Raw genomic sequence first — 21,398 nt, 5'->3', positions numbered from 1 at the left:
AAATGCTAGAAAGATAGGTGAAGGCTAGATTGTTAGGTAGAAGGCGTTCTAAATGTCAGGCCATAGCATTTTCAGTTTATTTTTTTAGGCAGTGGGAACTCGTTGGGGATTTTTTTATTAGAAGAGCACCTAGCAAGGTTCTGGGTATATAGCATGCAGACTATCAATATTTGTTCAATTGATAAAGGAAAGAACTGATGATGGCTAAAATTCATTGAGTGCTTGCTGTATGCTAAGCCCTTTTCAAACATTTTACACATTTTAACTATGCCTGTAATTCTCAGCAGAGCCCCTGAGATAGGTGCTCTACCCCCATCTTCCAGATGAGGACACGAAGACTGACAAAGGCAAGTGTCCTGCCTAAGGCTGCAACAAATGAGTAGGCATCTGACCAGAGTCCCCACTTTATACCACTATGTGATTTAGAAAACAGAAAAAGAATAGGAGAAAAGAGAGAAGAGTTACAGGGCCAATGCTGCTTCAGGAAGGAAGCTGTGGTCGGCCCAAACTCACGGAGGAGCCGCGTGGGTTAGAAATAAGGAGGCATTCCTAAGAGAGAATCCCTTACTACTGGGCACAGGGAGCCTGGGACCGGGGAAGGTCAAGAAGGCTCAGTCACTCACTTCAGTCTCTGGGAGGTGGTGGAGCTGTTAAAGGAAATTGGAGAGAGGCTGGGAAGATGACAGTTCAGTTTTAGATGATGTTTACAGGATTCTGGGACCTCAGAACTCTAAAAAGCCAGCCCACCGAGAGGTGTTTTCAAACGCAAGCTCCAAGGCTCCTCTGCTTTTACGCATCCCCTCCCATGGGGCTCTGGAAGTTTGTCCTGGGAATCGCAAGGCTCTCCCAAGGTTCCTTTCTGTGTTTATATCATTTAGCAGGGAAAGGATTGTTAATGACTAATCTGCGTCCACGAGGCACGGAGCCAAGGCGGAGAAGTCGCTGCTGGTCAGAAGGCTGCCTGTGGTCACCCACGGCTTTCCCTAAAACCCCCTCCTCCTCACCCACTGTCTCCTGGCCCCACTCCAACGAGGCTTGGATTCTGAACATTTGTAGCAAAATCCCTGGAATTTGGAGGGGAAGACCGGACTCACGATCTTCCTAGAGCCTTGGATGTTCATCTCCGACCTAAGACAATCTGAGTAAGTACCTGATTCCTCTGGCAGGGGGTGTCTATCTCCCATCAGCAGAGGAGAAATTGTCATTGAAAGTTTCTCTTTAACACCGGAAAGTTTGCTTGATGAATGAATTCTAAGTTAGTAGAGTTTGATTTAAAATCTTAAAAAGAAAAAAGAAGATAAAGACAAACTCTGAAAATAAAAAGAAACAGGAGTTAATGGGTCTAACAGTTGCTTACCTTATTGACAAATTATTTAGGAATGTCTTTTTTTTTAACACTGTGGTCACCCACAAGAATCATTGGAAACAATAAACTTCAGAAATGTCTCTGTTCTGATTCCATCAGCAATTTGACCAGAATATGGTGTGCTCTGTTTTGGTGATTTATTAAATCTTAATGTGAGTTTGCAAATACTCCTAATGTTAGATGACCTGTGATCTGGGAATAGGACGTTTAAGCTATGCTTGATTGAAATGAAAGTTTTTCCTAGGAGGAGAAGACTTGACTTCAGTTGTAAACTATTCTATTGCTTTTTGTTTCTCATAATACTATGAGATAGAAATATTTTTAAAAGATAGACGTGTTAGGAAGAATTTTAGCAATAAGATTGTTCAGGGTCTGAATCTAAAGATTGGTAAGGTATCTCCTTGCCTGCTTAATGCTATAGTGAATTAGGAAACTACAAGATGAGCCTAGGTTATTTCTCTTGAGTTTTTATTTAGAACGGATGGGTGGGGGGTTTGCACATGACTCATTTTGGACTCATTCTTTGAGAAATTCACTTGAGCTTTAAGGAAATCTGATGTTGCCCTAGAACTGCATCAGCAGGATCAATGAGAGGGGTAGAGAAAGATATTGGGAGACCATGACTAGATTTTCTAGCTGGGGTTTTATAGAATGGTAGACATTTTCATCTTTGAGTCGCCTCCCACCCTCCAAATTATGGACCTGTGCCATGTACACCATGGACTTTTCTGTTTTTTTGAGAATGTTGCAATATGGCTGATGCAACTCTGAGTTAGCTGATAAAGTACAGGCCAGAGATGACACTCTCTAGTCCTGAGACCATTTCTCAGGATTTGCAGCATTAGTTTCCACCACGCACCCCTGTTCTCTCCACTATGTTGGAGAGGGAAAAGTAAGGTAATCCCATCCTTCCTTTAATTTCCACACTTTCTAAATCTGGCCAGATTGCAATGGAACACCGAATAATTGTGAGACCCTGGGGACTTTGAAAGGAAAAGAAATGAGAGTGTGATGGAGCTAACTTTGATGGAATGTCCACTAACCTGTCACAGGCTTGATGGAAATTGCCCGTTTTCCTTCTCACCATAACCCTGATTGAAAGTTTCTCTTATACTCATTTTATAGGTGAGGACACCGAGGCTCAAAGAGAACAAGAAACATGTCCAGTTACACAGTTAGGAGGTAGCAGGACCTAAATTTTGGATCCTTGGAATCACAGAATTCTTTCCTTGCTCCCCCTGTATTGTTGGATGCTGGCAAACCTTGAAATCTTGAAACTTGGAATGATTGTGGGAGTGAATGGACCAGCCTGCAAACATTTCTGCTGATGGGTATGATTTGTTAAGCCCCAGCACAGTTGTGAAGACTCCTAAAACCTTGTGGGGCATTTTCTAATGGCTGCCCCATGAGCAGGGGAAATGGAAAGTTTCAGCACCATATGCTTTAACCCAGAGGTCGGTCTGGGAGAGCTGATTGGAGGTTTCAGTTATCCTCATCATAATTAAAGACTCTGAACCTTCCACGGTGCTGTGATCAGGGACATGTGAGAAAAGCTCAGAAGTCTGTGGGTCATGAACGCCAGGGGAATGCACGTCACCAAGTGATAGATTTTAAAAGGCTCCCGTTGTCACTGGGCAGGTGGGTGCAGGAAAGCATGAGGTACACGTTCTTTTCTGGATAAGGAGAGCTTTCCCCTCATTGTGCTTACAGTCTCATTTTTCTCTTAAATCCTAGCAAAAAGATCATGAAGGGACTAAAAGAAATAGGAACAATTTTTCTTCTCAAATATTTCTTTCTGCTCCTATATTTTTGCCAGCAGAGATGTAGCTACAAAGCATCACTGCCTGAATATCGTCAGTTGCCCAGCTGCATGGGGAGGAGGCAAAAGTCACCATTATATAAAAGTGCCCACCCACCTCTCTCTTCTGTCAACCCACTCTGTAATTCCCTAACCCCTTTGCCTTCCACAGTGATTATTTTCTCCCTCAGTTTGCCCCTTTCCAATTTTGGCAATAAAAGAATGTCTGCTATGCTTACTCTTTCTCCTCTTTGTAAATCACTCTCTCCTTTGTCAATGCAATGCTAATGGAACCCAACTTGAGTGCAAAGTGAAATATTGCACACGAAACAAACTATTACCCAGGAAAAAGTAATGTTTTTGTCTTTGTCAGGCCTAGAAATTAAGACAGAGTTCTGGTGACTAAAATTAATATATGTGAATAATGAAATGAATTTTTATTTTCATTTTTTAAGATAAAATCTTAATACAATCCTGAGATTTTAGTTCCCACTTTGAAGAGAAGCAGTGCTGTAATGAACACTTCAAGCACATATGTAAAGGTTTATTCAGTAAAGATACCTAAGAATTAGAACTGCATTTTATTTTAATGTGTACTGCTAAAAAGCCCTCCAGAAAGACTAAAACTATGCCTCCATTAGCAGTGTGTATGACTACATACATCTAATAGGTGGAAATGGTATCTAGTTATATTAATTTGCAATTTTCTAATTATTAATTAGTTTCAGACACTTTGTATGTTTACTGTCCACTTTGGTGAATTTCCTCTTTACGTCCTTTGCCAATTTTGCTCTTGTATTGTTTATCCTTTCTGTTTTTACTTAGAGGAGTTACTTATATACTGTTTGTACTAATTTTTAGCTGTTATTTGTGTTGTAAACATTTTATCCCAGTTGGTTTCATTTATTTAGTTTTGTTTATAGTGTCTTGATTTTAATGTTGTCAAATTTATTCTTTTCCTATTCATTTTTTTTTAATAAGTCCTTCTTAACCAGGAAGTTCATAAAGATCATAAATGTATTTTCCTATTATTTTCTGCCAGTAACTTTTATAGTTGTAAAAGTCTTTAATCCCCCTGACTTTTTTCAAGGATACAAGATAGAAATCTTTCATTTTTTTTCCCCCAAAGGAATAGACAGTTTTCCTGACACTATTTCTTGATAAGCCTTCCTTCCTGCACTGATTGGAGCTGAATTCACTAGCTACAGCGTAGATAACTGATGCGCAGCTGCTCAGAACACAGCATGCTGTTTTCCCTTCCAATAGCTATCCTCACTGTGTGCCTTTGCCTAGTCTACTGCTCTTCTTTCAGATTAAATTCAAAACTCAGTCCTTCACCCTCAGGAAGACTTCCCGTACTCTCCTATCATCCTTGCCTAATGACTGCCACTGACTCCCATTTAGAATAAATCCAAACTCCTTACCATAGTCGACAAGGCCCTAAGGAGAGCTGTCTACTCGCAGACCTCACCTCCTACACTCCCTCTCTGCTCGCTCATCTCCAGCTTCTCTGGGCTGTGACTGAACCTGCAGTACCCCAAGCTCGGGCTCTGGGCACAGGCTGACCACACTGCATGGTTTACTCCACCTTATCTTCCACATCTCAGTTTGAATATGCATTCTTCGGAGAGCTCTTCTCAGGTCACCCTCTCCAAAATAGTGTCCAACCACATCACTCTATCCTTGATCTCATTACCACCTTTGGAAATCTCATTATTAATTTGCAAATTATCCACTAGAATGCAAGTCTTATAAAAATAGGGAGCTTTTTTTTCTGTCTCATCCATCACTCCATTTGCAAGACCTAGATCAAAGCCTGATACAAAGTAGAGAATTAGTGAATGTTAAATGAATGAAATGTCCTCACTTGTGCCCCTGAAGGGACTTGTGCTCACCTTTATTATGGCAACCCCTACTATTTGGGTTTTCCTTGCCTGGCCTTTTCACTGATCTTCTTAAAGAATCATGATATTTTGCCTTTATACGTTTAGTGCCTGACACAGAGTCAGTAAATATATATTGACCGAATAAATGAGTGAGTGAATGAATTCACTTGGCATTAAGATGCCATTTTTAAAGAGTAAATACAGTTCTTTTAAGAAAATGCTCACTTTCTTTAGACACCAGTGAAACAATAGCCAACATGTCATATTGTTCATCTGGGGGGTGGTATCAGTTCTCTAATGGCACATAACAAGACTTAGTAGCTTAAAAAGATAATGATTTATTATTTGTTATAATGCTGTGCAGTGGGTAGGTGGTTCTTCTGCTGGTTTTTCCTGGGCTCAAACAGGCAACTGATTTCAATTGGAGGGTCAAGTAGGTCTTATTCCCATGACTGGGGGCTTGATGCTTGCTGTTGATTGAGATATTTGGAATAGACAAATCTTTTTCCCTAAGAGTTTGAGTATACCTTGTGGTCAGTAATGGCCACTCATTGTCTGTCAAATCTCTCTGGACTTTAGGAAGGATCTATTTATCTTAAATTTGTATTTTTGCCCTGGAAATAATTACTTCAGTTTGAGTACTTCTGGGAAGACCAAATCCCTGGAAAGATAAAACTTTTTTTTCTCTAGAATTACTTTATGTTTTCTCTGAAGAACATTCTTTCAGGCTTTGGGATTGAATTCAAGGCTTCCCTTGAGCATGAAATGTTGATGGTTAGAAAAAATTCACTTTTTCCTGCCTTTTAAGAATGAATTACATAGATATCCAACCAAATGTGTGCTTTGCCATCAACAACTGGGTTCATCTGGGGAAAATGTCACCAAGGGTGATGTTTTTGAGTGAGAAGAGTTCATAGGAAGCTAGCACATGTAGCCAGTTTTTAATCTTCATCTTCTGAGAGCTGAGATTCTTCTAAATCAGCATCAAAACTATTTAACTGGAGTAGGGTCTTTCTAAGATCTCTATTTGTAAACAGTTAATGCTAAATCAGAGGAACTCCATACACCATGAACTTCCTGTGACACACAGTATCTAAACAAGTAGAAACTGATAGCCAGAAAGTGGGAGTCCAAATTACCAGTCACTATGTATCTTATCACATTAAAAACAAACAGCACATACCATTTCTGAAATTATTACTGGGTCCTTAAGTTAAGACTTAGGTCCCAACATCATACAAATAAACATAAAGTAAAATAAACACTTGTCTTTGCCTCTGCCAATACTCAAGTCCCTTCCTTTCCATTTCTACACAAATACTCTTCTGTGCATCAGACCATCTCACTTGAGCCACAAATTTCCTGAATTTTCCTCTTCCTTTTACTGTCCACCTTTACTCCTTTTCCAGTTCGACCTTCTCATTAGATTAATCTTCTTGGACATAGATTTCATTGTGCCACTCAAAATTTCCAGCAGTGCCTCATTGACCAGTTAGAGCACCTAAACATTTTATGGGAAAGAATTACTTTCACCTCAAAGCCTTAAGAATGTGTGTGTGTGTATACAAGTATAAGGATGTATAGGAAGAGAATCCCTCTATGAACTTGCATATCTTTACAGATGAAGAAGCTTTTCATATATAAAATTTCACTTGAAATATTTCATTATGAAATATTTCCAACATGTAAAAATTTGAGTAATATTATTAACTCCCTTGCCACTCTCCCCAACCCCAGCACACACCACTAAAGAAGGAGAGCATCACAGATGCTGTGGAAATTCCCGAGGTACTGACCGGGTCATTCTGCACCACTGTTGTGACTGTGAGTTCAACACTGCCATGCATGTCTCTGTAGGTTAGAGCAAGGATAACAAGCTTTTCCTATAAAGGCCAGATAGTGAATGTTTTAGGCTTTGCAGACCATGTGACTGTGTCACAACTACATTGCCATTGTTGCATGAAAACAGCCATAGAAAATGTGCAAACAAAAGGGCAAATGTGGCCCTTGGCAGACTCCATTTGGTTCACGAGTCATAGTGTGCTGACCCCTGCATTAGGGTATCAGTGATAAATTGTAGCATTGTTTTGCCTATCTTTCAAACTAAATACATTTTATCAGGCTCTATGTATTATTCTGCAACCTCATTCTTTTGTTCAGTGTTTTTCTGTTTATCCATATAAATAGAAATAGAACCATATGAATACATTTAGACCTAGTTCATTTTAAATGCTGTATACTATCAGTTGTGAATGTACTGTTTCCTGTATCCATTCTGTTATTGATGGACATTTATGCTGTTTCCAATTTTTTACTATTGAAAACAATGCAATGAATGTTTTTCTATGTATCACCATATACATATGCGTGAGAACTTATAAAGGGATCACCTTTAATTTTTACAGCAGTCCTATTATTTAGTTTTTTAATCCCTCACTCAACTGCAGCTCAGGTTGTAGTATGGGGAGGAAGGTGTTAAGTGAATAATTACTGGTCATACACGAAGCTATGAAAGGTCAGTCCTGGTTCTCCATCCTAATCTTCTCATACCTTGTCTCCATGACATTTCTATTAGCTCACACTATTATTTCTGAATATGCATAACACTGCTAACTGTGGTAGGGAGATACAAAAGAAATATAGGCTATGATTCCTGCCTTCTAGGAGTTTACAAATTGGTGATACAGTGTGAAGACAACAGATGAAGTTAAATCATTAATTAATGTGAAGAGGAGGAAGATACATGAGAGGGGAAGCATCCTTGGAGAACTTGGGATGTAAATGGAAAATGTAAATGAGAGATAAGAACACATTTGAGTAAATGGAAATATACCTTGCCCCTAGAAGGCAAAGTTGAATATTATAAAGATGTCAATCTTGGGTTTGATTTCATGTCAAACTCCCAAGGAAATTTTATTTTTTAAAGAATGTGTTCCCAGATGTGGTAGTTTATCATTGAGAACAGGAAGGTAAGACTATCTTAGGAAAAGTTGCAAAAGAATGGCTAATAATAGGAAAAGATTGCATTGGTATAGGATAGAACTCTATGATCAATGGAAAACTAAATTCATTCTCAATAAAAGAAGGTCAAAAATCAGTGAGGAAAGGAAAAAGTATTTGACAAGCAATTCTGAGAAAATTCACCTTCTATCCCATTAACTAAAAATAAAAAGCAGTAAACATAAGGCTTAAAAAATCTAATATATTAACTATATACAGTGGAACACTTTTTGGGTAAAGATAATTAAAAGGCAAATAAAAATATTTGTAGCAAATGTACCAGAATGCCAATATGTTCAATATATAAAGAACTCTTCTAATTCAACAAAAAGATGAGTACTTCCATAGAATAATGGCAGTGTTTCTATTGTCATTTATGTGCAAATAAACAGAAAGAACCATAATATAGACAAAAAAGATGTAAAAAAATTATTTTCAAGTTCACTTGTTATCAAAGAAATGCAATTTAACACTATGAGATAGGACTTACCACCTAACAAATTAGAAAAGATTGTTGAAGCTGAGAATAGGTAGTGCCAATGAAGCTGTCGTGAGAAAGGTATTCTTATGCACTGCTGGTGGGAGTGTAAATTGAAAAAAAGTTGCAGAATACACCCTGGCATTTAAAAAATGCTCTTCTGTATTGCCTGAATTTTCTGCAATAGCCCTTTTATTTTTAAAACGACTGGCATTTAAAAAATAAATTTTAACATTTTTTCAGGAAAACAATGAATGATGGAATTCTTAAATTGGGGGCTTTATGAAGTTAACAAAGCTATTAATTGAAAATGATGAAGCTGACGCGGAGGGGGCAGCTAGTTAAGTCAACCTGGACCCATCCTACCCCCATCTCCAGGTCGGGGGTCGGGCATGGGGGACTCAAGGGGAAGGTAGGGAGTCTGTGTGCAAATTCAGGTATTTTTCATTATCTCCTCTGATTCTAAACTTAATCCTTTGTGTATCGACACATACATGAATTCATCTGAATAAAAAGAATATCTGCCTGTTATCTGGGCTTTAATTATTAATTCCAGAGAATTCTTAGGCCCTATGTCTGGTCTGTAGTTGCTCTAAATACATTATTTTAACAGAACCTTTCATTGCATTTCTAAGGTCTTCCTCCTGTGGTGCCTGTGCTCTGCCGCTGCTGCCTGTAGCTATTACCTGGCCGTGTGTCTTCCTTCTCATCTGCACACTGTCTTTTCTACAACAGGCTTCTGCTTCTACTTGTGCTGGTTGGCAGGAGAATGAGCCACCTTATTTGAAGAGAAAGTCTAATGGACATTAATGATTAGTAATAAATTTAATCCAGAAAAGTTTTTATTTAAACATTTAAAATCTTAAAGTCATTAGAAATTTCTAAGAAACTCAAATTTATATACATATTTCAGCTGCAGAAAAGTATGATAGGGTAATCAATAATAGACATTTAAGCATAAAAATTTACTACATTAGGATAAAATTCTGCAATGAAGTGGAATGAAATGTGAAGTCAAGGAGGAACAGGAATGATTTTTTAAAAATTCCAAATGTTAAAGAACATCATCTTGTATTTATTAGAAGGATGAGGGAGGATGCTAAATTGTTATGGGATTTAGATTTAATTGAATAGATTTGAGTCATGTAACAACATGTAAAAATATTAATTTTTATAATGTGTCAGAAATTACATTTTTTGCAACGATTCTTTAGTGAAAACCTTAGATGTCAACTGAGATATGTGTTGAGGGAGCATATTGTTTTTCAATCTTCTTATAGGAGGTAAAAGATCAAAACTTTCCAAAGGCCACCAGTGTAGAAAATACCCATTGCTTATTCTTAACCTACAGAATGACTCCTTAAAGGGAAGGGAACACTTAAAGGGGAAAAAAGACTCCAGAGCGAAGGTCTGGGATCTCCTGGGAGTTAGTTTTCTCATTTCAGTTCTTTCCCAAACAAGGGGTTGAAGAATGTTAGAGAAAGAAAGGCACAGCAGTAACCTGAATTAAAGGAATAATGCATGTGGAAACACTTGCCGAATGCTTAGGACATAGTAGGTGCTCATTAAATGACAAGCTGGCTAAAACTAGAGCTGTAAGGAGCTCTTAGAAGGCAAAGAAGACCCCGGTACTATAAGATATATGTAATTAAGTGGGTTTATATGCCCAAGGTAATTTACCTATAATGTTACTTGATTTTTTTGAATTTCTGCTATTACTTAAGGAGGGATTAACATACGTTTTCTGCAAAGGGCTAGATAAATGTTTTTGGCACTGTGGGCCATGCGGTATGTTGCAAGTACTCAGTTCTGCCAATGTAGGGATAAAGAAGCCATAGATATTCCATAAACAAATGGGGGTGGCTATGTGCCAATAAATTTTTACCTATAAACAATTCGAATTTCATATATTTTCATGTTTCATGGAATATCCTTCTTTTGTTTTTTTCAATGTAAATGTAAATGTAAAATGAAAATGTAAAACTGTTCTTGACCCCCAGGCTGTAGGAAAACAGGTGGTGGGCCAGCTTTGCCAAACCCCAGTTTAAGGTATGGTGCCCTTTATGCTACGAGTGTGTGCAGTACCAGGATACACAAGAATCAGGCCGTTGTGGCTGTATTTTGGTGAGGGAAATCGATGGCAGCTGAAAGGAAGACTTATTTTTCAGCATACTGTTTGAACTGCTTACCCTGTGGTTGGGTCACCATTTCAAAAATCAAAAGTTCCTTTTCTTGAAGCCCCTTCAGGAATCCTAAACCCAACACGCCTGACTGGAGCACTCTGCCGGCTGCATTCCGGAGAGCTCTGTTGGTGGCTAAGCAGCGGCACCCTCATAGTGGCCCTGCAGCCTGGGGTCATCACCCCAGTGACACCAAATTAGGGGAATTGACTTTCATTTGGATGAGAGAGTGGTACGTTATGTCCTTTATACCAACAGGAGCATAAAATCCTGTTCTTGTGCCATTTCTTCAGGAAGAGCATACCAAATGTCAGTGAATTTGGTGCAACCAGGCAGGAAAAACAAAATTAATGTAGGTCATTTAATTGAGCCAACATATGTTGAGGCCTATTCCGTTAGGCACATGAATTGAAGGTGTCGGGTTTCTAAGAACATGCAGAGGAAAATATATTACAAAAATCCAAAATGAAAATGAGTGTCCCTGGAAAATATTAGAGAGCTGTACTGTGCCATGGAAGTGTGGGGGAGCTTGATAAACATGCCTGAAGGTTAAAAGGACAAATGTGAGAAGAAGCACAGAGGGGAGCCTAAAGTAAGAGTCATGGGGCTAAAATTTCCTGTTTTATTAAAAGATCAGCACGAATGTGTCTTAAATTACAGAGTATAAGTTTGTACTGAATATTAGGAAAAATTCCTGACTTTGTACATTGTGGGTTCCTGGCAATTATTTCTGTGGGAAAAGGTGGAATTTCCTATTCCAAAGATAGGGGAAATTCTATCTAGAATAGTTGCCTGAGTTTTGGGGAACCTTTCAAACTCATTTATTATGTGATACATACATATACACCATTATCATACATAATTCACATGTATATTAATATATACACAGTGACCACATATCCAATTTGTACACATATTGAAAGTTGAATTTTCCAAGCCCTCAACGAGCTTTGAGTATGAATGAGGTTCTTTAAGAGCAACGACTCAACATTTACTGGCTTCTTCCTCAGAGCCTCCAGCTCCCTATCAGGCTCTAAGTATTTCAAAAATACCTCACGGGCTGTTCATGTCTGTTCATCATCGGGTCCGCGCTGCCTGCTTCTCCCACTACTTTTTGTGTGAATGAGTGGCAGCAGTGCTCAACCACTGGCCTCGGTCCCTCCGCTGGGCACTTCTTCCTGGGTTATGGCAATGCCTGGGTGCTGTCACTGTTTCACAATTGTCCCAGAAAGGCCCTGAGTCCTGTTGGGGTCAAAGTTCCACAGTGATATGCGGCTGAGTTGTGGGAGCGGGCGGGCGGGCGGAGTTGAAACGAGCTCCCTCCCCTCCTCGTTGCGTTCTGTTGGGATGCTCTGCCTTATACTTCAATGCTGCTCGGTTTCATCTGGATGTATTGTCCTCTCCCTTCTCATCTCAGGATGGCAGGAAGGTGTCTTCAGTCTAGTATGGTTGGCTAAACAGTGTGCTACATTGAGAATTACATATTCCTTGAACGACTGAGGCTTAGCTCTGGGTGAAAGTCATGGTCACTGGCTCCTTCTGACTTCAGAACGGGTTTTCTCCTCACACCCACCTGGTTTTCCTGGAGAAAGACTTGGGTAGCGCCCTGTAGCTGGTTTACCAGATGGACCTGGCTATGTCTGCATTCCCACAGTGGGCACAGTTTGTATCTTTTCGCAGGAGACTTTCCTTGTTTTTGCTTCTTCAACCACTCCTTCTCTGTCTTCTCCGTTCAGATGTGTCGTTCTACTGCCTTTCTTTAAAAATTGCTCTTGAAACCACCTCCTCCTTTAGCTACTTCCCTATCTGACTTCTTCTCACACCCAGACTTCTCTATAAGAATGATCTGATCTTTGGCTTCATCGTTGCTTTCATGACAATATGCAGTCATCTGCGTATGTGGGTGTTTACTTCTTAATGTCCCTCTTCCTCATGGAGCTTGATGTCATAGCTCATGGAGACTTTTCCCTTTTACCATTTTCTCTCCAATGATCTGTCACAGAGCTTAGGGCAGAATCAGTCCTCACTAACTGCTTTTGACAGTAAGAATAAATGAATGAACACAGCAAATGGAGTCTGGTGGATTACCTAACCAGCAGCCGAATTCATCTGAAACTCACTTCTGCTTGAGTGGGAGCATTTTGATGAGTCAGAGGGAAAGAAATAGAGACACAAATTGTAGCGAAGTTCTAATGAAATAAATATTTGTTCAACCAAAACCCTATATTCTCTTCCTGAGTAGCAAATGTAAATAGCTATTTATTTATAAACAAAATGATTTCTTGGTGAAGACAGAGTAAAAAGGTTTGAAAATCATCCTCAGAAAACAGCTTTGGAGAAAAGATTCTGGAAGCATACCTTTGCATTACCTGACCTTTCAAATTACTTCTTCAGGGAGATAGAAGACATATTGGAAGGAAGAAAAGAAAACCTGAGCTATAACTAAAAGTGAACACTGCTTCTCTTGGGTCCTTGGTTCATTCTGGATATCTCAGGATGAAACTTCAGGCACTTTGGTGAGATTTACCATTACCTTTCTTTTTACAACTTCTTTTTATCCCAGACAAATATAGGATCATTAGACAATGAAAGTGAAAATGCAACTTCCTGAAATTTTCTCTGAAAGCAATAATAAGATCTTGGGGGAATAGTTTCTGAGTTTTTGATTTACTGACATACTGCCTACTCAACTAAAGAAAACTTCGGCAGGAAGTGATCTTAAATCACCTGGATGTCTTTGCAAAGACCCGTGCAACTTTAGAATACAGTTTAAGATGATAAATCATCAAGCTTCCATTTCTAATCAAGGAATTTATATTTGTTTCTGTTTTTTCCTACATGTTAAAGAAATAAAGGCATCACCAACATGTCATCCAATGTTACCCAAATTTCTCAAGTGATGAAATTTAAATGAAAACATATGGTGTTTTCCCAGATGAGTTAGAGAAAATCTCTTCTGAAAGCATGTATCTTGGACATTTATAAGACCAGATGAGGTGTAATCATGATTGAGAATGGAAAGGCTATGGCAAAATGCCTATGAAGGGAGCCATTTGCTGTTTTGTAAATTCATTTGCTCTCTCCCTCCCTCTCTCTCTTGACTAACCATTTTCCCCTGCCTTCCCCAAACACCCTATTTATCAATTTACTTGCCTTCCAGGGTGTTTTTTTGAAGATCACCATAATAAAGGTCCATTCTCAAAGAGAACAGTTTGGATGGGATCAAAAATGAATCTAATCGAACACTCTCACTTACCTGCCACAGATGAATTTTCTCTTTCCGACAATTTATTTGGTAAGTTGTCACATTCACTTGAATGTAAATAAAAACAAAGTGCCTCTTGGAAATATGTGAGCAAAAAGCACAGGTGATGAGAAAATGTTTTTGTTCCTTTTAAGTACTCAATAAACGTTAGCTACTCTGCAAGTTAGAGGTACATCGGACCTTGGATTCATTGAACGCAATGGTCTTCCTTGTTACAGGTGAGGACTGCAAGACTCGGAGCTTTGTGACTTGTCCAAGGCCATGAGGCTAGATAATTAACAGAGCTAGGAGTAGAAATGAATTCCTGCTCTAGGGCTAATTCTAATATTATCATAGCATATACTAAAGTCTGAAATCATGGTTCTTACGATTTAATAGTATACCTATAAAAGGCTGAAGTTACTTAGGTTATAACTCTGAAGTAGCCTTTCTTCCTACCCTTCTTCTGGTGCTCAAGGATATATGGCACAGTGTTAGGATTAGTCATTTAAAGTGGATTGAGGACAAACTGTACTAAGTTGCTTTCAGTAGATCTATAACTAGATGATACCATAAAATGATATATTGCTCCACTTTATGCATTTATGAAAAAACATCTCATTAGAAAGAGTTTTAGTTGAGAACAACAGCAGAGTCAGAAAGGGCAATATTATGGATGGGGCGGGGAAGCTTCCTGACACTCTTAAAATAATTCCCTTCTGCACAGTAGCCATGCTGGGAGGCATGGATGCTTCCAGTTTTTCATTCTACACTAACATATGAGCCCTAGCTGACCATGATAGTGAAAATGCAAATACTTGAAATTCCACAAAAGTCAATGTTTGAAGGCATAATCCCTATTTAGTTGCAGACACCCCTGGGAGATATTATAAAGAGCTTATGCAACTACATACTCGTTATTAGTGCCTTAGTGTGTAATGGCTCATCAGGTCATTTCCAAGAAGATGTCATTATTTTTGTTACCTATTTACATATGTCTTCCTGCCCTCATACAGTATAAGAGCATTTAAGGGCAGTGACTTTATTTTATTAATCCTAGTATGTACCTGATAAATAAGGATCAAGTAACAAACAATAGAAGGGAAGGAGATAAGAGGTTTAGGGACAAAATGAGATGTTTGTTAGTAATCCTCAGTGAGACCAAAGGCAGCAGTAATTATTTATGAAATGCCAATTCTTGGACATACTTGCTGCATCTTATTTCTTCCATTTGGCTTTCCTTCATCCTGCAAATGCATTCAAGGCCACTGGGCCCAGTAGCCATATCCAGCTCCTTGAACTTTGGCTTCTGGCCTACCCTTTAGAGTCCTTAAAATAATCGGTGTACAGACAGCTTTATAGTTTTTGCTCTAGCAATCAGAATCACAGGATAATTAGGACAGTAGGTGCATATCATAGACTAAGGAAAATTCTACTTTAGATTATTTTTTCACATAAACACTCCATTTTCTGCTCTGAAATTTTATGATGGCATGTTTGTGTCCTGATGACATGAAAAAAAAATATCAATGGGTTCTATGGACCTCCCGCCCTGAGCCTAGGGTGTAGAGCACCAGAGAAAAGGCTGTGGACCCTGGATGAGTAACACACAATGCCTAACCTACCAGTGCTAGATCTTGAGATACACAGAAGTGTTAATTCATGGGCTCAGCTAAATGGAGAGCTGGACTCTTTTCCAGTGGCCTAATTGTGTGATCAAACACAGCCATCATGCTGCCACAAGACCAAATGAGGCTTATGGTTTAGCACATGGAGAGCTGTCACTTCTTCCATCCAAACATTGAGCACTAACTATATGCTGGGTGCTGGAATAAAGCAGGGAGTAAGACAGGCAAGATCTTAGTAGAGGGGAGACTCACAATGAACATGCAAATGAATAAATAAACAAAATAGCATTAGGGAGAATTAAGTGCTGTGGAAACAAAACAAGGTGATGTCATAGTAACTGGAATGATGGGGGGCTGCTCTGATTGGTGTGGTCAAGGAGGAAGTGGACATGAGCTGAGACTGAAAGGCAAGAATCCAAGGAGAACGTTCTAGGTAGAAGAAATAGCAAATGAGAAGTCCCAAAGTCTGGAATAGACTTGGAAGGGTCTTGTCTTCTCATATGTATCTGGGCCAGTGGAAATAGCCTAGAGAACTGGCTCTAGACCCTGCATTCCCATTAGCCAGCACTGGTGAAAGGAAATTATTAGATTGGGAATTCAGCGATCCTGGTCTAGTTTTAACACTTGAGTCCACAAATTGCTACAGCTGTTCTGTCAGGACCTGGTGACTTGGATTCAGTGGTCCTCACCTGGCACCCATGCCTGGTCCCCCTCCCTGCCAGTTTCTATAGAGACCATAATTAAATCCGAAGTTTAAGACATTGGGAAGGTGACATGAAGATTACTCAAGATATTAATGAGCGCTTACCAATGGGTACTGGATGCACTAATGACCTCTTGTGTGAAGCCTCTCAGCTTCTTCTAGAAATGGCTATGGACCCCTTGCTCTCCAAAGGCTTTGCTTAAGGTGAAGAGGAAGCATATCCACCTGAAAAGCAGAGCCGAAAGCAAGGACTGTATGCAGGCAGTTCATGTAAGAGGTGATCCCAGGGAGTGGAAACAAAAGCCTGGGGAGATGAGACAGGGAATGAGGGAAAACCAACATGAGATGAGTTATGAAGATCACTGCTGAGGGCAGGGGGACCCTGATTCCACAGGGAGTAGCACAGAGGATTGTCTGCTGTGGGACCCAGGACTGGCCAGGCCACTGGCTCCCATTGCTTGAGGGTCGCTCCTGGGGCATTAACTCCCCTGCACTTCTGGGCCGTTGCTTTCGCTGCTCCTAATGGAATCAGGCCAAGTGACCTTCTGTGGCACTAGAGAAGTTCTGGACAGAAAACAAGAAGATGTGTGGCGTGCTATTGAAATGACAGACTGTCAGTTCAAGGTGAGTCTGAGCTCATGTATCATCATCTGCTACAGCTGGAGTGAGAGGTGAGCCCAAGGATGTGACAGCATCACCAGAGGGGTCTACCATACTCCAAATGTGATTTCCCCCAAATCAATTGGAATACTCCAAAGAAGGCTAAGATTCAGAGGCATGGGGATGGTGTGGATTTGCTCTTAATTTCTGTGTTCTTAGGCTGGTCCTTGAAGAAAAGTAGGAAAAAAGCTTGCACAGGATTAAATTATAGAGATGAGGCTGTAGTCACCTCTGGAGGTCCTTTAATTTATTTTGCTGCCACACACCCCTGACCAATACAGAGGGGGACCTAACTCAATACACACACAAGACTAGGAATGGAAGGATATGGTGACCCAACAGATAAGCCTCCTTTCCTTTGGGAGACCTAGCAAGCCAGGAAAATTGGTCAAAAATTAATTTAGTGGGTTAAGAAAGGCTTTTCTGATGAATGAAGAAGGTAAATTAGTGCCTAATAAAAGATAATAATGACAAAGTCTACAGCTTCTCAGTTTGATGTGGTGAATAAGTAGGAGGTATGTTAAATAAAATCTATGTATTCTTATAGCAAATTGTGGTTTAAGTAATCAAAAACATAACAGAAATTCAGACTAAGTTAATAGAAAAGCATTTAATAATAGGACAGAATAAGCAAGACAAGGTCTGGTCTCACTGCTTCCATCCGTAATGTTCCCAGTGCACTGTCTCCCAGCTCACTTGGCTCAGGAAATAAGAATGTGAGTGGAAACAAGCAATTAAATTGAAAGAAATAAAACTTTAGAGGCCACTGAGACTCTCTGAACTTTAATTTTCTCCCCTGTAAAATGGGGAAAATTATGACATTTGCTCCCCAATCTGTTGGGAAGATTGAATGGCTGTGTGGGAAAGTATTCTGTAAACTCCAAGGATCATAAAACATTATAATTAATCCATTGTTTGAAATGTCATTATTATTTAAATCAGTGAAATGATAAACACTACTCATGAAAGGAAGGAAGTTCTATTTAGCTTAACATTGTTGAGTGCAAAGCATTTTCAAGGAGCCTGCAAAAACCAGAAGCATGGAAATAAATTTCTGGGTGCCCTAGGGAAGGAAACACATGTTCTATTTCATCTTGGTGTTACAGCATTACTAACAACAGCTATAGAATCCACTTTTTAAAAAATTTTATTAGTGTATCTAAGTCTTTCCAAGGCCCTGTTCTGAATGAGGCCCAGCAAGTGGCAGGAAGCATGTCCCATATAATCCTATTCACTTACATTCCTTTTCCTTTAGCAATTCCTCATTCCTTCATGCTTTCCTCACCTGTTTATGCCTGTTTTCTCTGGGTAGCTTTGTTTTTAGTAGAAGATATTCACTCTGGAATCTGGTTCTTGCTTATGTCTCTTGCTTAAATTAAAAGAATCTTTCAGATGTTACAGACTCAGCCAGATGTTTTAAAATATAATTAAGGGTCTTGAGATACAGTTTTGTGGAATATTTCTGACATTTGATTTCAAGTATTTTTCCATCTGACTGGGTTTAACTCAGTGAATGTGATTCTGACTTGATGGGTAAGTCAAAGCTGAGTGTTCCCAAAAGATGGAAAGATACCATTGGATCAGACAAAATGGGGCTTTGGTTTGGATTAATTAAAAAATGTTGTCACTACCATTTCTTATCTACATCTTTTCCACAGATTTAATCAGTCTCTAAGACTTTTGTTAATTCACTATGGCTTTGATTTTTGCTCTCCCAGGAATCTTTGCTGGCTCCTTGAAAATGCTTTGCACTCAACAATGTTAAGAAGAAAATATGGCAAGGGCCTCTCCTATTACAAAACAGATAACTGCTTCTTTCAGATAGGTTGTGCATTGTTTGGAAAGGGCATGCATGAGACAAAGGAATATAGACAGGTCGGCCACATGGTGGGTGAATTCAGTGCTGCCTGGGTCTGGCCTGCAACCTTGTAGGCTAAGAAACACATCTCTGGGCACTCAGAATAACAAAACTGAGAAAGGTTGACTATAAAATCAGATTGCAAATTTATATATTTACAACAATAAAAACAGTTGTGATAATGATACAGCTACCATTTCTTGAGTGCTTTCTACATGTCAGGCATCAGGCTACTAAATACAATTTAGATTAGCAGACTTCGTGCATTCAGTCCCGAATCTGCCATTTACTAGTGTGTGATCTTAACTTTGTGCAATAAGATACTTGACTTATTTAGTAAAGTTCTCAGAAGAATGCCTGGCACATCATAGGTACTCCATAGTTCTTTGCCATTAATATTAATTCTCCTTTTACTGGTGAGAAAAATGGAGATTTAAAGATGCTAAATAATCTACTTAAGGTTTCAAAGATAGGTAAGTAGGCAACCAAAATGTAATCAAGACAATTGGATGATTTAGTATCCAGGCTGAGAACACTCCTGTTCACCTTCTCAGTGGAAAAAAATCTTTCAGTGAGATTATGTCACTCAGAGTCTGGCCAAGTTTCTTCTCAAGAATAGTTCTCAGAAAAGCATTGCCAACATTTGCTCTGAGACTTCCCTTTGCTCATAGCATCGTAATTGATGTCCCCATTTGCCAAGATCGGCATATCATTCACATTGATCCCGAGTACCATCTATGGTGCTGTCCATTAGAACTTTTTTAAATGATGAAAATGTTCTATATCTGCTTTGTCTGAGACAATAGCCACTGTCTACATTTGGCTCTTAAATACTTAAAATATAACTAGTGTAACTGAGGAACTGATTCTAATTTAATTTAATTTTAATTTTAATCACTGTATATGGCTAATGGCTACTGTTTCAGACAACACAGACCTACCTGCAGGGGAAAAATGTATATTTAGGAAAAAAAAGTGAGACAATTGGTCGCCACTCAGGGAGAAGCAAAGGGATCCAATCAGTTTTATCATGAAAACATCCTGTGTGAATTTCACTCAGCAACAAGCGTTTCCTGGAGCAGCTGAGTTATCCGGCTCATTTCCTTTTCAGTATAGACGTTTCTGAGGGCAACAGACAGACCCATTTGTTTGGCCAGTGAAAAACTTAGTAGAGAATTCTTGAAATAGAAAATTCAGACATAGTTTGTCCTGGTTCACATCCTTGTGTAGCTTTTCCTCTTAAGACCCTTTCAAGGCAAGGATAACTCTTGGGGTTGTGAGGATAGGAGAATGAGGTCAAGTAAGCTGGGGATTGAGAACAGCTTTGCAAATGGTAACCCTTGATCAGGCAACCCAAACAAACACATCCACTGACCATCATTTCCCTCTTTCTTGGCAATTAGGGTCTCAGGTTTTCAACCACAGGGTTCTGAGTCAGAAGAATCTAGGGTTAAAGTCCTAGCTTCATCCCTTAATAACTGGGCAACTCTAGCCAAATCATTTAACTTCACTGAGTTGCCTTTCAAAGTCTGTAAAATAGGATAGAAGATAAGTGGGCATTATGAATAATACCTTCCTCAGAGGCTGCAAGTAAGGATCAAATGAGATAATGCTTATATATTATAAAATTGTAAAGGCTGCAGAAATGTCTTAGCAATAATTATTATGCTTATAGAGATCACTTTTGCCTGTTAAAATAGCTTTCACATTTATTAGGTCACGTTATCTTCGCAACAGGATCTATGAGGGAAGTAGGGCAGGAATTATTATCTGTGTTTTATCATCTGTTGATGTAGAAACATGAGGCTCACTGAGGTTGAGAGACTGGCCTACAGTTATATAGTGTGTCTGGTTGCATCATGCCCGAACTCAACCCTGCACCTACTGAATCCCATTCTAAAGCCCTCGCTTCCAAAAAATAGCCAGGTCAGAAGCATAATAATACCCGCAAGTTATGCTGCAGAAAGTATTCCTACTCAGTAAGCAAGTCACCCTACAGCATGAGTCTAAAGCTGAATAATCATAACATCCATATAATGATGGTGGGTAGCCACCCACTGTGCTCAGGATTTTGTAAACATTACTTTATTTAATCCTCACAATAACTCTATGATTATCAGCCCCATTTTACAGATGAGGAAACTGGAACAGAAAATGATTCAGGAATTGGTCCAGGGTCCACAGAGCTAGTAAGGGCCAAGGGAGCCTGGCTGTATTTGTTAGCCAAGGCTGCTGTAATCAAGAACTACCAACTGGGCAGCTCAAATCACAGAAATTTATTGTTGCACTGATCTAAAGGCTAGAAGTCCAACATCAAGGTATTGGAAAAACTGGTTCTGACAGTTATTGAGGGAAGGATCCACTCCCAGCTCCCCTCCTTGGCTTGTCGATGTCTGTCATTGACCTGTGTCTCTTCCCATTTGTCTTCTCTCTCTGTCTGTCTGTCTCTGTGTCTACATTTCCCACGGTCATGTGGGATTAGGGACTACCCTAATGACCCCATTTTAACTCGATTACCTCAATAAAGACCCTGTCTCCAAATAATGTGATATGCAGAGGTGCTGGGGGTTAGGATTTCAACATACTCATTTTGGGGG

At 39.4% G+C, this 21,398-nt stretch overlaps 1 protein-coding gene across 2 annotated transcripts in view; it reads left to right on the top strand.

The window, feature by feature from the left end:
• The first annotated feature begins 629 nt into the window (after positions 1–629).
• NR1H4 (nuclear receptor subfamily 1 group H member 4) overlaps positions 630–21,398 on the top strand; it is a 65,738-nt gene continuing 44,969 nt past the window's right edge. Inside the window, exons 1-3 of one of the 2 annotated variants that reach the window (XM_036891380.2) lie at positions 630–1,142; positions 13,103–13,224; positions 13,869–14,003. In XM_036891380.2, coding sequence (XP_036747275.1) covers positions 13,925–14,003 — 79 coding nt within the window. In that variant the 5' untranslated portion in view covers positions 630–1,142; positions 13,103–13,224; positions 13,869–13,924. The remainder of the gene's footprint in view (positions 1,143–13,102; positions 13,225–13,868; positions 14,004–21,398) is intronic. The other variant, XM_036891381.2, reaches the window with a different exon arrangement.

Source organism: Manis pentadactyla, chromosome 10 (assembly GCF_030020395.1).
Source record: "Manis pentadactyla isolate mManPen7 chromosome 10, mManPen7.hap1, whole genome shotgun sequence".
NCBI classification, from domain to species: domain Eukaryota; kingdom Metazoa; phylum Chordata; class Mammalia; order Pholidota; family Manidae; genus Manis; species Manis pentadactyla.
The sequence above is the reverse complement of the archived record's forward strand: the minus strand, read 5'-3'. Positions and strand labels throughout refer to the sequence as shown.